At 43.9% G+C, this 19794-nt stretch overlaps 1 protein-coding gene across 1 annotated transcript in view; it reads right to left on the bottom strand.

The window, feature by feature from the left end:
• Nucleotides 1-934: 934 nt before the first annotated feature.
• Nucleotides 935-19794, bottom strand: part of MSANTD2 (Myb/SANT DNA binding domain containing 2) — a gene marked incomplete in the record, with an annotated part of 33074 nt that continues 14214 nt past the window's right edge. The window contains 3 exon segments of the mRNA XM_077457777.1: nucleotides 935-9171; nucleotides 11312-11369; nucleotides 12343-12390. Coding sequence (XP_077313903.1) covers nucleotides 8346-9171; nucleotides 11312-11369; nucleotides 12343-12390 — 932 coding nt within the window.

Consider the following 19794-nt stretch of genomic DNA (forward strand, 5'->3'; position numbering starts at 1 on the left):
TAAGTCATGTTATTCCTACTTGCTTTGTAAAATGATTTTGCACAGAGCAGCCCCAAACCTCTTCTGATCCTCTGTTGCCACTTCTGGCTCCTCCCTCTTCCAAAGTACCCCTCCCCATCGAGTCGCTTGCTAAAGGGGTACTCACGTGGGCTCATTCCAAAACCCCACCCTCTCAAAAGGATTTGGGTGACAACAGCAGGAGACAATGGATCCCACTGCTATTAATTTGCCCTGCGAGAGCAGAGCGCACCGGATCGAGATCAAGCTCGGGGGTGGGGAGGGGTTTGAGTTCCTGGACATAGTTGTTTTTTCCCTTAATGCAGAGAATGCGTTAAGGTTGAAAACCTTAAGGCTTTAGAACCAATTTACATAAAACAAGGTCTAAATGCAAGTGCTACAATCTCACGTGGTATAAGCCTTCTGCAATCCCTGTACAGCAGAGATCAGACTGGGAATGGAGGCAGCAGCACAAGAAACCAATCGACTGTGCTCATAAAAAGGAACACATGCCGATAGGAGAGAACAGGAAAAAAAAAAAAAAAAAGGATGTACTGATAGAAGGTGAGAGCAAAATTACAGATGAGCTCATCCAACTGCTAGGTGTCCTTTTACAGGCTGAAGGAGTGATAAGATCTGTAAGTGTTACTAAAATGCAGCAATAATCAGGTCTGTGCTGTGTGGCAGAGCTCTGAATCTCAGAACCTCAAATCCTTTGTCAGGTAAAACAGCTCCCTTATATGTATTTCTAAGTGCATTGTATTCAGCCTGGAGTTCAGTTTTATGTATTGAATAATGAAGATATCTGCTTTTACAAAAAAAAAGAAAAAAAAAAGCAATGAGTAACAGGTCCCCTTAAAGTGACAAGTAAACAGGCCACAGTAGGCAAAAACACAACCAATAATGCGGGAGACCAGAACACTCAGAACCCATTACATATAAGAAGTTGTTCACTCTTTATTTTGGATGACATTTTATACATTAGCTCTTACAGTGAAAGTTCGGTTACATAGCAACCCGTGAAGCCAATGACGAGAACTGTTGCGGCCCTGGCGGCAGGCGGGCAACATACTGAAACTCGGCAATGTAACATTCTGTCCATAGTAGAGTTTTTTTTTTTTTATTCATATTAAGCCATATTTAAAAGCATTGTCCCGGCACTGAAGCTCCGACAGAACAAAATGAGATATACAACGTATACTGCTTCCATGTATAGTAAAAAAAAGGGGAGATACTTTATATGTAGAACTAGTAGCAGCTACCTCAAACACTGAAATACTTTGGACATTGCAAAGACCATCCTTAAAATGAAACTCTACCCAAAACATTTTTAATTTTGGAGTCATTCGAGGTCAGACTGAACCCTCCAGGGTCTAATACTGTCCATCACCCTAGGCGAGGAGGAGATCTCTTTACCCTTGTGGATCCATGCTATCCTTAGGTTTGCGTACCAATGGTTCAGCTCCACCCCGACCCCTTAGGACAAACATTTCTTAGCCTATAAAAGATTAAAACAAAAAAAAGAAAGAAAGCTCCCTCCTTCCCTGTGTTTCCATCTGGAATTATAAGAAGACAAGTCAGGAAGGGTAAAAAAAAAAAAAAAAATATATATATATATATATATATATATAATATGCTGACCTGAGGTGGAAACGATGATTCTGCCTGAGAACAGAAAAGCCTGCGCACCAAGCTGGAGAGCAGAGAGGAAGAAGAAGAAGATGGGGCATTGATAATATACCAGGACCACCATACTTCAGGAAACAGGGCAATGATAATATACCAGGACCACCATACTTCAGGAAACAAAGCTGGAGAGCAAAGATGAGTGAAGATGGGACAATGATAATATACCAGAGGTGCCATTTTTTCAAGGAACAAAGCTGGAAAGCAGAGGAGGAAGGGACACCGGTAATGGAGCTATACCAAGACTGCCAAAATCTGAGGAACAAATCTGAAAAGCCATGGAGAAAAAGAGAAAAGAGGCAAAAGGGGATATACTGGGGCCATCATGAGATATGCATAAAACCATTGGCCACCATTTGAGGTCAGGCTTGTGTCCACCACCCCAACACATAAAGAGCACCCTACATCAAGGAGATTTACTCCCAATTACCAGGTCTTTCACTCAGGGGAGCAACACCTGATGGGAACAAAAATACTGCAGGGGGGGAAATCTTTTTCCCAAAACTTTTCCTAGTGACAGAAAAGGAAAAAAAAAACAAACACAGGAGGGTGATAAATCTTTATTACGTGCCTCTTGCCCCTCTGCTTTCCAGCTTTGTTCCTCCAAGTATGGCAGTCCTGTTATAGCCCATTACTACTGTCACTTCCCCCTCTGCTTTCTAACTTGGTATTAGGATCTGCTGTACATAAGCGCAGGTACTTCTGGTTTTCCTAGGTGGCATCTGACCTCACTTCTGTCCCAGCTTCTCCCTACATACCTTCCCTACCTTCCCATCATGATTTCAGATGGGAACACAAGGAATGAGGGTTATTTCACTCTAGGAAAGGGATGTCTTAAGGGATAAGAGATGGCCCACTGGTATGTGGACACGATGAGGCAGGAAAGAGGATTATCTCATAAAAGACAGAGTAAGTCTTTCAGGGTAGAAATCAGGGACACCAAGACAATCACCTCCCAGGACAGCAATAGAGCCCTACTAAATGACTGCAAAAAGAATGTTTTGGGTGTAGTTTCGCTTTTAAATTCCATATCAAAAAAGAATAGATACAACAGCAAAAGAAACTGAAAGATTATGACAAGCAGCCCGATACTGGCTTAGAAAAGAAAAAAAGAAAATAAAAATGGAGGGTTTTAAAGAAATGTTTTGGTACACTCGACGAGAACCAGATCCACTTCTCCCAGGCATACAATGTAAGCAGGGCTGCTAAATAGGAAATACAATCAAAACCTTCCAAAATAAGAACAAGTCAAACCCTGTAAATAAAAACAATGGGAAGATCTGTATTTGTCAATTGAAAGGGCAGAAAAAGACATAAACCAAAACATAAGTTAACACCAAGTTTAAGTCAGTTTAAGTTTTCAAGAACGTTCTACCAATTTGTTGGAAATTGGCAAACTACTGAAGAATTCAGGAGCCTTTTAGTTGAATCCAAGAGCCAAATGTCAGGTTATCCCTCATAGTACAGCGATATTGAATTCTTATAATTCATCCACCATCATCCTTGTTTTTGTCGCTTCATCCACCTGATTAAAAGCTTTTTGAGGGATTAAAGCGGATTGTAAATACATTTTTTTCCCTATAAAAATAAACATATTTACCTGCTCTGTACAGTGGATTTTCACAGAGCAGCCCGGATCCTCCTCTTCTCTGGTCCCTCTTTGTTGATCATGGACAAGCCCTCCTATTCAGTGCCCCCACAGCAAGCAGCTTGCTATGGGGGCACCTGAGCAGAGTCTCAGCTCCCTGTGCTTATTCAGACACCGAGCCTCAACCCCCCCCCCCCCCCCGATTGGCTAGCTAACTGACGCGTCTCAGCCAATCACGAAAAAGAACCTGGACGTCTGAGACACTCGTGGACATCGCTGGACAGAGGGGGACTTCAAGTGTTACGGGAGCTGAGGGGGTTCTGCTGCATACAGAATGCGTTTTATATTAATGCATTAATATAAAAAAACCTTCTGCCTTTACAACCCCTTTAATTCGATTTTTGGGGCTAAAACGCATTAATGCGCTACTTACCATGCAATGCAGGGCACTGTACTGCAGATGTGTTGCCTCGGCTTACTGGAGTCCCATTCAGAATGGTCAGCATTGCAACACCTGTAACATGCATTATTGTTTTGTATGACCACTACCTGATTTCTTTTTTTTGTACTAAAAACACATTTGCTTTTATAAGCACAAAAAAATTAAAAAAAAAGGAACCAGCATGTCAATGTATAAAAGCAAAATTCCAGGTTCCCTCCCCCCTCCCTTCATCATATGCTTATTGCGATTTTTTACCAAAAATATGTAGAATACATATTGGTCTAAACTGTGGAAATTCGTTTTGTTTTTTTTTTGATTATATTATAGCAGAAAAAAAAATGTTCTCCAAAATTGATGCCGTTTATAGCACAAAACAAAACAAAAAAAAAAAAAAAAAAAAATGCAGGAGGTGATCAAATACCACCAAAAGAAAGCGCTGTTCATGGAGGAAAAAAAGTCCATTTTGTTTGGGTACAGCGGCGCACGGCCACAAAATTGTCAGTTAAAGGAACGCATTGCCGTATCACAAAAAAGGGCTTGGTCAGGAAGGAAGGGGGTAAATCCTTCCAGGGCTGAAGTGGTTAAACGTCTTCAGGTCATGCGTAGAGAGGGTAAAGAGGGTATAGGGTAGACTTAAATTTCAGTAAGAAGGCCTACTTGACAGGTAAGTGAAACAGACTGGTTCCCTTAACCGCTTCAATAGAGGGCATTTTCACCCCCTTCCTGCCCAAGCCAATTTTCAGCGCTGTCTCGCTTTGAATGACAAGTGCGCGGTCATACAACGCTGTACCCATATGACATTTTGATCATTTTTTTCCCCAGCAAATAGCGCTTTCGTTTGGTGGGATTTGAGCACCTCTGCAGTTTATGAACAAAAAAAGACTGACAATTTTGAAAAAACACACAATATCTTTTACTTTTTGCTATAATACATATCCCAAAAAAAAAACAAAAAAAAATAAAAAAAAATCAGTCAGTTTAGGCTGATATGTATTTTTTTTTTACTAAAAATATTGCAATAAGCGTAAAAAGTTACAGCACCTACAAAATAGGGGGTAGATTTATGGCATTTTTATTTTACACATTTGATCAACATCCCTACTCTGTGACCAGCGATCGTGGGTGACTGGTGAACATCACAGCCACCAAGCACTGGCCCCTGAGTGACAGAGTGGGCACCGGTGTGTGCCCCCTAGTGGCCGGGAACGTCATATGACGGCCACCTAGGATGAGAGAGCCACCTTGTGGTTGTCATTTGACTATACGCAGGATGGGAAGAGAGTTATAGGGGTTGTAAACCCTTGTGTTTTTTCACCTTAATGCACCCTATGCATTAAAATGTGAAGAAAACTTCTGACACTAAACAAGCAGCGCAGCCATTGGTTCCCGCTGCTGTCAATCAAATTAAGTGATGCGGGTGCCAAGTCCTGCTTTCTGTTTGAATACACGCAGAAGCAGGACTTGGGAGAGCGCCCGCACGCCCCCAGCCTCAGATCTGAACGGAGTTAGGGACCTGCTGGAGGAAGTGCAGCTAAAACCCCAGAAAGAGAGGTGGGATTGCCAGCACATTATTATTATACAGGATTTATATAGCGTAAACTATTTACGCAGCGCTTTACATCTTGAGAGTAGATAGTACAAATACAATACACTTTAATACAGCAGGAATCAGAGCACATTGTGCATAGTCCCAGTGCTGTAGTGGCACTTGCAATAACGGTTTACAATCCCAAGCTGGACAATGCGACTGGGTGTGTGGAGCCACACTAAAATAAATAGACATCTGCAGGAGGAGGAGGAGGAGGAGGATGCTCCCCAATATTCAGGTAAGAAAGGGAGTATCTGTAACATCACAAATGTGGACTTGGCCTTTAAAATCTGGTTACGCCTCCTAGATTGGACTCCCGAATTCTTCAGATAGCTTTCTCCTATGCTGCTAAGAGAACACAATAACGAGTATACAATAGTTTAAGATAAAAAAAAAAAAAAAAAATAGGTTTTTCATTTAACGCTCTTTTAACAAACATGCTTCTGGATTTACAGTTCATAGGCTCTTGGTATCGGTTAATAGTTAAAATTCATATTTAACTTCAGTTTAAATAAAAAAAAATCTTATCTAGTGTGGTAGGTACTCAGGACAATATATGTAGTGAAAAAAGGCACTGGGATCAATGTCTGGTTTGCAAGTGTTATACATAAAAAGGTATTGAAAGGATTTATTTTCTTTGCAAATATTGTTCAAAAGAAGGAGATTACAGCTACATGTATGGTGGTTTCTGTTCTCCCACTGCCGCTCTTTGAAAAAAAAAAAAAAAAAAAAAAACAAGGAAGGAGAAAGATGCAGTACAGAGTAGGATTTGAATAGATAAAAACAGTTCCTTATAAGAACCACTGTCGCCACAGCACACGTGGATATATCAGGAACAGACCATAGACAACGTGTGGCGGGTCACACTCATCTATGGTGGTTTATTTTTTTTGTATTTCAGCAGATCTAAAATTAAAGTGCTACATCCGATTGATAGTCCAGATACTATTCTAGTATATAGTGTCAGATAAAAAGGTCAAAACGGAAAGCCAATGCGTTTTGTAGGTGCAAGAAAAGCCAATGGGAAACCATGTACATGGGACTGAATAGTTAATAGTATTTTTGGTTCTACCAGTCACAGGGCTCAGCAGCAGCTGGGTTTAGCTAAACCTGGATCAGTTCATATACAGTTTTTAATTTTAAAGCCCTGAAGAAAGTCAGCATATTTTTGGACCCACAAACTCATTGAGGTTGATTTACTAAAGGCAAATTTACTATGAAGTGTACTGCAAGTGAGATTGCTCTAGATCTGAGGGGAAGCTCTGAAATGAGGAGAAACGCTATGGATTTCTATCATCCAATTCATCTCTCATCTCTGCTCCCCTCCCCTGCCTTAGCAGCAGAGAAGACAAAACTCCTCCTACAGATCCTGAGCGCCTCCGCAGCTCCCCCCTCATCTCAGCATTCAGACTCTGGCAGCCAACTCAAGCCCTGCTGTAGACCCTGCACTCTCAGCTTTCCAGCTCCACCACCAGCAGCACAAGGTAAAGGGGGGGGGGGGGGGCGGGTCAACTGTAAGGTAGGGTTGGGTCACTCTTTACATCTGATGCAAGACACAACTATAATATTGATGCATTTGACACTCCTGCTATACTGGAATAGAATTGCATATGGACTTTGTCTGTGATTTGTAACTTCACTCTTAGACCTGCTGTTCTGTAATACAAACCAAGGAAACTGTGGGATCCCTCTGGGGTGTAGAAGCTGCCAGCTCAGGAACTAGACCACCTCCATTAACAAAATAATAAGACTACTGGACAGCAATACCAATAGGACAACCATAGGGTCCAGGGCTATCATCTTTCCCAAGTTCTTTAACATTTCAGCTCAGTGTTGGTGGCCACAGAAGATCTGTTCCTACATGAAATTATTATTCTGCATAAAGGGTCTATTCTGCACTGCAGCGCTTAATAAGCTTTAAAAAAATAAAATAAAAAACACGACAGGGGGAGACGCTTGTGTGTGAAAAACGTCAAAATTGTTTATTTTTTTGGGCTTTGCTAAAAAATATAAGGAGGTTTGTGGCACACTCCGGGTTCAAAAAAGCAGCTGACCAAAAATTTGGCTTCTGGTTAACCAATAAAACGACTGATTCAGGTCATGTCATTCATATTCCACATTTTGTAAGGAAAATGCTAGTTTTCGCCTAAATGTGGGCTGTCTATAATGCCATAAAATCTGAACTACAAAAAAACAAACAAAAAAAAAAAAAAAAACCCCACAAATTTCTGTACTTTAACCATTAAAAAAATAAAAAAGGGATATGGCAAGTCGGCTAAAAGTGAATACAGTACATCACGGGAAGAGAAAAAAAAAAAAAAAAAAAAAAAAGAAGTCTTTGCAGGCAACACTGGCTGGAAATAGTAAAAACACTTAATGGGTAAAAAAAAAGTGATTATCTAAATTATGTACAATATTATCTAATTCAGCCACTCTCAACCAAGGATCCTCCAGAGGTTGCGGCTGATTGGAGGATGGTAAGACTGCCGCTGTAAGGGGGCATTTTTCCCAATAATCTGATTTTAGCAGGGTTTCCCCCGAGACCCAGAAATAATTTAAGGGTTCCTCTGGGTTAAAAAAAAAGATTGAGAAAGGCTGATCTAAATTGGTTCACGACGCAAACCTGATCACGTTCGCAAGGCTGTGCGTCGTCATTCATTACGTTTAGTTTTTACTCCAACACACGAATAGATATGTAAAAATGAAAAACGTGAAAAAAAAATTACAGTATTTCCTTTTGAAAATGAAAGTATAAGCTATGTCCAATGTGGAATGTACTTACAATAACTGGTAACAGGGCTCTACAATAAAATTCTTTTATAAAAACACTATAATGCCCCACCCTCCCCCACCCCCCACACACGCTTTATCAACTTGCCACAAAAGATCGTCCAAACCCGATGAGGAAAGGGAGAGACGATTCGTTCGAACACCAGACAAGTGCTCTCCATCATAGACAATATTCATTCATGGTTCAACAGCAAACCCTGGCAGAAAATGCAATACAAGTCCGTAGAAGCCCGAGTCCTTATAAAGGACAAGAATCACTTGTTGAATTTTAACGGGTACCCAATGGCTTTTTCCAGGCACTCTACTAAAGAACCTGCAGAAAGGAAATCTCTCTCCACTTCAACAAACTTGATGTAGATAGTTTTTGGGGAGACGCCCGGCTCCACCTTGCAGTTCTGCGCTAAGAATCCGTTGATGCTTGCCCACTCTTTGCTCTGGTTCTTGACGGTGGACTGAAAGTGGAAAAACAAGCACTGCTGCAACGTGATGCTTTCGGCAATGCCGAGGTAGCAATAGTTAATTTTTGGAGGTACCAAGTCATCAGACTCCGAGGGACTGTCACAATTCCCGTCGTTGACTAAATCCACCACTGCGTTGTCGGTAACTGGCTTGCTCCGCAATTCTTCGTAGCCGATGGCGTAGAGACCCGGACATTTTGGAATGCCCCCAGGCAAGAGGTATTGGACGATGTCTCCTCCGATAGGCTTGGAGTGAGCAATGGGAATCCACTCTGTCTCTATGTGCAGCTCCAGACATCGAGCTTCGCTGATTGTGATCTCCAAAAATTTGTAATAAACGTTTTTCCAATTCATCTTCTGCACTCTGGTCATTATCACCCGCCCCTCCGGCTTCTCAGGATTGAAGTACTCACGGAGCCGCTTACCCAGCGGGACCTGGGAGCTAATCTCCGCATAATGGTACCGTATATCCTCCTTCCACCTCGTGTTATAACCAATTCCGAATATTGCCAGTTTGTTAGAGAGGTGTAATCTCGAAAAATCTGTCCAGCTCTGAAACAGCTCCCACTTCAGCTGGACGGACTCCAAGATGTGCATTATAGTCTTCAGCATATCTCTTTTCCTGGAAAGAAGAAAACAAAGCTAAAGTATAATGTATGCATACAATACCTTCCCCTTTATCCCCCCTCCTTAGATCAGCATGCTATTAAAAACGTTTCAATCAAATAATTTGGGTTTTTTTTTAATCGCTTTTTGAGACCCAATGATGTTATCACTAGGTCTTTCTGATGGTCCTTGCTTCATGTGAAAAATGTAATCTGGCAAGAGGGACCATCAAGCTCCTGTAAGTGGAATATTACCCTGCCTCCAGTGTTATATGAAAGTATATATCCCAGCATCCCTTTAGATATATATCCCTTGGTCACTGGCTGCTGCAACAATCTGCTGATCAGTCGTTTGGATAAACTAAAACAGAATGTAACCATACAACTTATCAGCAGACTGTACAACCAATTAGCAGCATGCATGTCTAAATGGATGCCTGGGATATGTTCTTTTATAGAATATTCAGCAAAAGCAGAACAGTGACTGATGCCAGCACTAAAGATTACGCCCATACATGGTGAAAAGCAAAAGTGATTAATGGCACATAAAGTCAATAGCAGTGAGACCTAGATGAATGACTCAGGAGGGAGAGGGGATTGAAGCTGTTCAGATAGGAAATGAAGGTGAGCTCAAGATAGCCGTTATATATATATATATATATATATATATATATATATATATATTTTGAAGATGTGAGAGTACATGAAATTGGTAGTAACAAGTTCAAACACAGGAGAGTACTTGCTACATGTGTGGTGGGATAAACTGGATTGAGATTGAAAGTCTCAGTAAAAAAAAAAAAAAATCTAAAAGTTACTCCCAAAAAAAAAAAGGTATATAACATTGTATACCTTTTTTTATTGCACTGAATTTATAAGAAAATGCACGCTGATCCTTAGCTATGGCAACAATCTGCAGGCTTGTCTAGACAGCGGCGCGCAGGCACACTGAGCGTGGCATTTCCAACAATGGAGCTGCCGCGCGCATGCGCGGGAGTGACGTCATCGCGGCTCCGCCGAATGACAGCGGCGGAGCTGCGAGACCCCACCAAAAAGATGGATGCGCCGGACTACAGGGGACAGCGGTGACATCGCTGGCTCCTGTGTCAGGTAAGTGACACATAATGGACTACTATGCGATGCATAGTAGTCCATTATGCTTTGCCTTTGCAGGGAATGAAAGAGGAAGTAAACCCATCAGGGTTTACTTCTTCTTTAAGCCTCATACACACGATAGGACCTTGTACAAACTTTCCCTTGGATTTTTGTACAAAGGGCGTCGGCCCTGAACTTGTGTTGCATACACACAGCAGGACTTTTTCAGCCAACTTTCACCAAATCATGTGGTTTTTCTGCTCTTTATCGCCACCTTTGGTCAACTTCTGTATTGTTGTCTGATCTTTTGCATTGGTTCTGAGCATGCCTGTTTGTACTTTGTACAAAAGTCCTATGGTTTTCTGTACACACGATCAGACTTTGCTCCATCGGACTTTTGTTGTCAGAAAGTTTGTCCGTTCGCACAGCCAACAAAAGTCAGATGAAAACCAAAAAAAGTTTGTCCGATGGAGCGTACACACGGTCGGATGTTGCTCCAAAACAGCTAATTTGCATGTTTGTTGTCAAAAAGTCTGATCGTGTGTATGGGCCTTTAGGAAGAGTGGACTTCTATGTTAACAGGGCATGAACACAGTCACTTACACAACACTAGGCATTTTTCCCCTAACAGTACACCTCACGCACAGTTAAAAAAAAAAAAGATGTGTGTATATATATATATATATATATATATATATATATATATATATATATATATATATATATATATATATATATATACACACACACACACACACACACACATATATATATATATATACACATATATATATACACACATATATACACATATATATATACACACATATACACACACACATACATATATACACACACACACACACAATTCGGGCACAGTAATGCATTCTAGGAGGCTGGTGTGCTACCACATTGGATCAAGGAGATTATGCAGAGCTGGGGCACTGGCGAATAATTGCAAGCAGTGGAGGGGGTTACACACCGACTTTAACCTAAGGATGACATGTGTTCCTTAAGACTTCTAGAAGATGCATAAAGCATCACTTTATTACAAATACTTACTGTATCTCCTCTACAGAGTCTTTGCTCTTCGGCGGTCTTTTGGGAATACTGATTTCTTCTAGATGAAAAGGCAGACACAAATAAAAATAAAAAATACATCAAGTTAAACTTTGAAAAAGAAGGCCATCTCTGTAATTTTTTTTTTTTTTTTTTTGCATTTCAAAGATCAAATGGTTTTATTGCTCCTATTTTGCATGCTCTGCATCCTGGTGCAGTAGAAAAGTGACATTTTCTTCTGCATATTGTGCGACGCTCAGTGTGCAGCAAAATCAAAGCAAGCCATTTCAGTCCAGGAGAAGCATGTACTGGAGAAGGTTGGAGGTCAGAATTTAAGAATTTGGATCAGACTCTTTATGCCAAAAATTATTTATTTGCGTTTGGACAAGGTTGCAGGCTTGTACCTAGGGAACATATTGACCCGAGTTTCCATAGTCTTGGATTTAGGTCTACTGTATATAGCAAAGATCAATAGGTTGCTGTAAAACACGTGGCATTCCACTCATTTTATAAGTTACCCCAACACACTAATACAGTCAGACGACGTTCAAGGTTAGTAAATCAAAACCATTGAAGTGAAGAGGTCAACATGACAGCCAGGCAACTAGCATGCAGTGTGTCACTTCCAAGTCCTATAGCGAGTCACTTCAATTCTGACTATGCCTCAAGCAAGTCTAGGAAGGAGAAAATGTCAGCTGCACCCCAGGAAACGTAAACAGACAACTTCCAGACAAACAAGCAGTCCCACCTGAGGTGGTTCCCTACAATTTGTATCTTACTGGTGTTTAGATTCTGAAAACCTAATAAAATAATTGTAAAAGGCGGTGCCAGGCATGGACTCTGAAGTCACCGGTGGGCATTCTGCCCATTTTTCTCCATGGCTCCCTGTACACATTGCTCTTACACAAAGCTCAGGCCCATGGAAACACAGCCTCCAAACACTGTGTAATGCAACATGAATGGGGTACTCTATAAACACTGGAAGTACTCATAACATTCTAAAAAGAACAGCAGAGGTAATAACAGTGCAGTACCGTCATTTGGGGGACATGGCAATGGCTTCTTCTGGACCATCCAAGGTCCTAAAAAGACAAAAAGAAAAGAAAAACGACTTAACAATGCTCATTAAACAATGCATTGCCAAGAGTACTGAAGAGGAAAAAATTGCAGTAAGCTATTAAAACAAACCCACTGCATTTATCGTCATTTTAGGTTTTTCAGGACAAAGAGGCATTCTGTTTGGTTGCTTAGCAAAGACAGGTCTTGCTTTATATCAGCTGAAATAAAAAGCCATAACACCCACCCCAAAGGATTAAATATGCATTATTTTTGAAACACATGATTAGCGCCTATGGCTTCAAAAAGGTTGCCCCGAGCCCACCCACCTGTGACATTAGCGAATCAACATTTGCTATAGTCTTCTTGCTTCTCCTCCTGGCCAATCAGGACAGGAAGTGGGTCCCAAGACCAGATTGGCCAGGAGGAAAAGCCCGGGAAGCCACCGGCAACCTGCATGGGGTAAGTGCAGACCTGGTGGCCAGGCTTCGTCACCTCTTCCCTCCAGCTTGTGGGTAGGCCCTTAGCACCCTCACTTACACTGCAGGATAGATGGCCCTGCGATGCCCAACTGCAGTTCTGAAGAGAAGAGGCTTCATGGGGACAGTCACAAGAAAGGAGAAGCCTTGCTAGCATGAAAGGGATAAAGTGACAAAGTGGATTTTTACTGTAAAACAAAAAAGGAAAAACTAACTAGGCAACAGTAGTTTGTTCCTAAATATTCTCTAGCTCAGCATTAAAGAGATTGTCGCTTCCCACAAAAATTCTCAACAATTGCTCCGTTGCGTTGGAAGACCGTAAATACTAACCGACAAGTCCGAACTCCTGTGTTGCACCATCTGGTAAAATCTTCTACATTTGGTACTTCCAGGAATAAAAAAAAAATGTTGAAGACTTTGCGGGATTGCGCAGCACTGACAGAAGTTATTGAACATTTTCAGTCTTCTAATGCCGGGGTTAATTTTTTATTTTTTTTGGGTGAATCAGTCACATGAAATAAGTTGGCTTGAATGTACAATAATCGCTCTAGAAAAGGAAGTGCTAAAGGCAGGAACTCCAGGACTACACCGGTAAGCGGAGACATATATTTTGTTTTTGGCTTTAGTAACGTATTTGGTTTTGTTTTACTAGTTATGGCACTATTCACATCTATGTGAATGCGTGTTTGTAGCACACATTTAAGCTCCACTAACACTTTAAATCAGACCTTGCATCTCATTGGTCCACTTATTCAAGGTGCCGCCACGGATTTAAAACACTGGATAATAAGAAAATATACTTCCCTTTCAGCAGCTTCCTCCACCAGCACCTAGGAGGAGTTATGTTAGCTGGCCAAATCTTGGAGGATGCTCAGTAGCCCAAATCTCCACCAAAAAAAAAAAATATTAAAAGCCAGCAGCTATAAATACTACAGCTGCTGACTTTTAATAAATGGATACTCATCTGTCCCGGGTTCCAGCGATGCCGAGGCCGATCGCTCGGCTCTCGGCTGCTGCCGCCACCATTCTAGGTGAGGGAATCAGGAAATGAAGCGAATCTGCTTCACTTCCCGGTTCCCTACTGCACATGCGCGAGTCGCGCAATAGGAAATCTCCGCGCTGTCACTGGGACCCGTGTGTGTCCCAGCAGACAGCGCGGCAGGGCAGGAAATGGCGTAGACTCCCACGGGAGTCTATGCCCGGAAGTGGGTGTAAATACCTGTCTTTGACAGGTATCTCCACCCCCCTCCCCCCTGAAAGGTGTCAATTGTGACACCGGAGGGGGGGGAGGAATCCGATCAGCAGAGGTTCCACTTTAGGGTGGAATCCCGCTTTAAGGAGGGAATAGGGGAAACACATTGAATAGATAGACCATGCCTGAAGTGCTAGGCAACAGCCCAGCACAGGCATTTGCCCCAGAGCTTTTACTGTATAATTGGCAGTACTAGGTAACCTCTGAAGGTATGGGCTGCTGGGGAGGAGGGATACTACATCAAAACAAAGGAGACAAGATTTTAACTTTATGATATGGGGCCAATAACGCATATTCTTGGGGCGTTCAAAAATGACCGGACCACAAATGGCTTTCTAAAATTATTTCTCCAATAAAATTTCATGTATATCAAAAGTAGATGTCAGCCCAACACATTTCTGGTGCCGGTGTTTCGATACATTCGGCGACCCATCACATTTGGCTACAGAAGTGACTTTCCGCTGAGATATTTCGCATTGCGCATGCGTAACTTGCCCATGATTCATCAGAATAAGCGACCTGTCAGAATGTGTAATGAAAGTGAACTTTAGTCGACACCATCTTGCTACACCCCGCACTGCTCTACAGTAAGGATACAGTGGGAAGGGGGAAAGCAGACATCTTGTTACACCCACTGGAATTTTATTTTTACCAGTAAAGTGAGTTTATATAGTGAAATACAGTACTTAGAACTCAGTCTGACTGGTTAGATGTTAAATTTTCAAAGCAGCAAACTTGTGGCAGATCAGCAAACCTGTGAGATCAGCAGGCTTGCTGCTGTTTTTAAAATTCAACATCTAACCAGTCAGACTGAGTTCTAAGTAATGTATTTCACTATATAAACTCACTTTACTGTTAAAAAGAAGTATAAAATGCACAACTCTGGTGGGTGTAACAAGATGTCTGCTTTCCCCTTCGCAGTGTATGCTTACTGTAGAGAAGTGCAAGGTGCAGCAAGACGATAGCGGCGACGGAACGTCACCTCCATTACACATTCTGACGGCTCGGGAAATCCGGCGTCGCGCATGCGCACTCCAGCGGGTAAGCCAAATGTGGGATACACCAGTTTGGCTTGTTTTCTAGCAGCAAAAAAAAAACATTCCAATAATGGAAGAATCACCACACTCATTGGAATAGATGAAAATCTTTATGCATTCCAATACAACAAACAGGATAAAAGGTCTTTATAGGTTTCATTCCGCTCTTAATGCTTTTCTATGTCTAAATGCCTTGAAAAAGCAATGGAGTGTAAAATGAATACGATTTTTATACATGCAGCTGCACTGAAATAACTGAACATTCCCAGTTATAATACTTGAGCCTGTTAATTTTTGGTCCTGTGTGGATATGCAAAGGGACGCATGTGAAGATCAGTGAAGATCTGTGCAGCCCTAAGCCTGTCGTTGATTTTAACAAGCTGGTTACACAGACCACCTGTACCTCCCAGGCATCTATACATTTTCCCAAAAAGATTGTTAATTTTCTGATTAATGTTCCACTTTAAGTCCTGCTGGATCACTTCAGCCTTGCCCCTTTTACTGTATAAAATCCAATAATACACTGTCTCACCCTGCTCTGCATATGCTCAGTTGCTCTTCATTTTTAGACACTATGGAGTTTGTAGAGGTCAATCAGCTGACAGCCTTAAAGCGGAATTAAAAGGGGTTGTAAAGGTAAAAGTTTTCACCTTAATGCATTCTATGCCAAGTGATACCGTGAGCGGCTATGGCTAATACGGGAGCACGCCCGCAAGCACTCCTCACCATGTGAGGGAGCTCGCATGACGGTGTGGAGTCCTTGCGGGGGGGCGGGAGCCGAGATAGCCGCCGAGGGACCCCAGAAGACCAGGTTCGGGGCCAATCTGTGTTGCACAGTGGAGGTAAGTATAACTTGTTTGTTATTTAAAAAAAAGAAAAAAAATTCTTTAGTGATCCTTTAAACCCTCCTATCTGCAACTGCCACACTGTCAGTTAAGACACCAGCCATTGGATGTTTTTTTACAGTTTGGTTGAGAAAACAAGCAGATGTGACAGTTAGCAATTCCAACAATGTATTTTTTTTTTAAACTGGTAAATTGATGGGTTTAGTTCCACTTTATGATTTACTGCTGTTCAGGGGCTCTGGGCTTCAGGAACATGGCAACCTCCAGCATGAAGAAACAGGAGAAATTCTGGAGGCAATTTACAGCACACACTAATTTTGGTAGAATATTAATATGTATGTTCCTTGCTAAAGAACATAATATATAACTTGATAAATAAAGTACAAAGTTCCACTTTGAGGCTCCATTCACACATGTGCCACTTGTCATGCGACTTTGGACAAAGTTTCATGACAAATCGCAGCCTATTCTTTTCAATGGCACCTGTTCAAATTATTGCAACTTAAAGCGGGAGTCTGCTGGGAATTCCGCAGTTTTTTTTTTTTTTAAAGCCAGCAGCTACAAATACTGCAGCTGCTGACTTTTAAAATAAGGACACTTACCTGCCCAGCGCTCCCGCGATGTCAGCACCCGAAGCCGATCTCTCGATCGTCTCTCGGGTGCTGCCGCCGCCATCTTGGGTATGGGAATCAGGAATCCATCTTGGGAATGGGAATCGGCTTCATTTCCCGGTTCCCTACTGCGCATGCGCGAGTCGCGCTGCGCAATAAGGATGGTCCCGCTGCCTCTGGGATCTGTGTGTTTCCCAGCAGGCAGCGGGGGACTTTCGGGAAGGGGCGTAGATCTACGCCCCTTTCCGCAGATACCTGTACTGTACAGGTACCTGCACCCCCCTGAAAGGTGCCAATTGTGGCGCCGGAGGGGGGGGGATTCCAATGAGCGCAAGGTCCACTTTAGGGTGGACCTCCGCTTTAAGTCGCAGTGAGTTTGAAAAGGTGCCTGCACTACTTCGATTCAGAGAATGTACAGTGGGATTAAAGTCGCATCAAAGTCTGCTCCAAAGTCACACTGGAAATTTGGAGTCGCTCTGAATGGAGCCCAAATCTTTTTCTTGGTACATTTTTCAATACAACGCTGTAGTAGAGGATATGCATATAGGTTATAAAAAACACCAGTGAATGGTTTTATAAACCATAGTTCTTTCGTATTTAACACTCTGGGCCCGATCACACTGCCTGCGCACTAAACCCCATTGGATTAGTGTGTGGGCAGCTGGCAGTTTGGGCTACAGAGAGTCTCTGAGGGATCAGTGTGATACAGATGTTTCAGCACATCACACAGTTCCCTTTTTTTCTTGTCAACTTTATTTGAAGAGCAAAGAGACACTTCATTCATGTCACCACACAACAGGGTGGTGCTTTGTGCTGCTGTAGGGTGACATGTGGTGCCTTCCTGTGCACGGTGATCAAATGAAGCATGTCTGCATTTTGTCACAGATCACTGCACCTGTGGGCTGTGCTGCAGTATGAACGGGACACATGGTAATATATTGTTTTCCCCATCGGTGACTGGCATTCTTCCAGTGCAGAAAACCGCCTGTCACTGCAATATGTATGAACAGGTACTAAACCTGGCAACAGGTGATCTTTCAAGAAGGGGGAAGAAAAAAAAAAAAAAAAACACGCAAGCTGCACGTTTTATAAAGTTAGAGATATGTATAACAAGCTTTGTAAGACTTTTTAAAGTCAGTATTCTAACATTGACCAAATATTTACTGCAGGCCAATCAGGTGCATGTGTTGTAAATGACTCGCTATGAGTGAATGTTTGGTGAAAGTCACACTCACTGCTTTATAAATGCAGCTCTGCGTTTGAGTTCACCCTACTGTATGCATGGGTTTATTGTTGTGCTTAATTTCAACTGCCCCCAAAAAGTATAGCTGTGAACCCAGCATTAAAGAGAACTGTTCTTGTTACTTACAACAATTACATTGTTCCTTGCCAAAACACCTATTAACACAGCCCAGGCATTCAACAAGCACTGGGAGCTGCCACTTCCCAACCAGTGGAAGAATTAAGAGATCACTTACCAATACCCATGCTAGTGCATAAAAAAAATAAAAAATTAAATAAAAAAAAAAGTAAATTCCACCACCATTAGACAACCTGGATGCTAGTGAACAATAGTGCAATTTAGCGTTTTTTCAACCCCAATTGCTGCCCCTCCCCCCCTTAGACCAGCCCCAATGGCCGCCCCCCCGCCCAATGGCTGCCCCTTCCCCCCCCCTCAGACCAGCCCCCAATGGCTGCCCCTTCCCCCCCCCCCCCAGACCAGCCCCCAATGGCTGCCCCTTCCCCCCCCCCCCCAGACCAGCCCCAATGGCTGCCCCTTCCCCCCCCCAGACCAGCCCCCAATGGTGCCCCCTCCCCCCCCAGACCAGCCCCCAATGGCTGCCCCTTCCCCCCCCAGACCAGCCCCCAATGGCTGCCCCTTTCCCCCCCCCCCAGACCAGCCCCCAATGGCTGCCCCTTCCCCCCCCCCCCAGGACCAGCCCCCCAATGGCTGCCCCTTCCCCCCCCCCCCCAGACCAGCCCCCAATGGCTGCCCCTTCCCCCCCCCCCCCCAGACCAGCCCCAATGGCTGCCCCTTCCCCCCCCCCCCCCCAGACCAGCCCCCAATGGCTGCCCCTTCCCCCCCCCCCCACCACCCCAATGGCTGCCCCCTTCCCCCCCCCCCCCCCCCCCCAGACCAGCCCCCAATGGCTGCCCTCCCCCCCCCCCCCCCAGACCAGCCCCCAAATGGCTGCCCCTCCCCCCCCCAGACCAGCCCCCAATGGCTGCCCCTTCCCCCCCCCCCAGACCAGCCCCCAATGGCTGCCCCTTCCCCCCCCCCCAGACCAGCCCCAATGGCTGCCCCTCCCCCCCCTCAGACCAGCCCCAATGGCTGCCCCTTCCCCCCCCTCAGACCAGCCCCAATGGCTGCCCCTTCCCCCCCTCAGACCAGCCCCAATGGCTGCCCCTTCCCCCCTCAGACCAGCCCCAATAGCCGCCCCTGCCCCCCCTCAGACCAGCCCCAATAGCCGCCCCCCCCCTCAGACCAGCCCCAATAGCCGCCCCTTCCCCCCCTCAGCCCAGCCCCAATGGACGCCCTCCCCCCCCCTCTCCACTCCCCCCCCCAGACCAGCCCAAATGGCTGCCCCCCCCCCCCCCCCCCCGAGACCAGCCCCAATGGCTGCCCCCCCCCCTCCCCCCGAGACCAGCCCCCAATGTGGCCCTAAATAGCATGTATGAGTATGAAAAATGTGCCCTGCCTTGAACTAGGTTTTGGCTTCCAAGACACAGGAAGTGGTCTCTAGCACGGATGGGAGTGTCAGCAGTGGTAGTCGCTATTTTGACAGGCTGCGTCAATTCTCTTGGACCCAAGGGGCAACAAGAACAGTTCTGCTAACAAACAATTGTTCGCCCCTCCCATGATTCCAGTTACAGTCAACCAAGTCACCGAAAAATGTGTGGAATAAAATAAAGTGAAAGCCAGCACCGTTTTATCAGAAAATTAAAGAGTGGGAATCACCTGGTAACGTCTGGCCTGGCTCTCTCGGACCTCTTGCCAATCTCCTCCACTGCCTCATTGCCTCCCACGGAAGACTTCACTTTGCAGCTCTGGTCGTGTGTGCAGCTCGCCAGCAATGCGGTGTGGCGCAGGTGCCAAGTATGAAATGTTAGACTTTTCTACTCCTGTGCAAGTGTGAGAATGTTTTATACCATTTTATCTTAACTACTCTATTCCCCTTTCTAAGGCGAATTTATTCGAAATATAT

The sequence above is a fragment of the Lithobates pipiens genome, unplaced genomic scaffold (genome assembly GCF_037356315.1).
Source record: "Lithobates pipiens isolate NorthernLeopardFrog02 unplaced genomic scaffold, aLitPip1_a1.2 Scaffold_27, whole genome shotgun sequence".
Classification (NCBI taxonomy): Eukaryota; Metazoa; Chordata; class Amphibia; order Anura; family Ranidae; genus Lithobates; species Lithobates pipiens.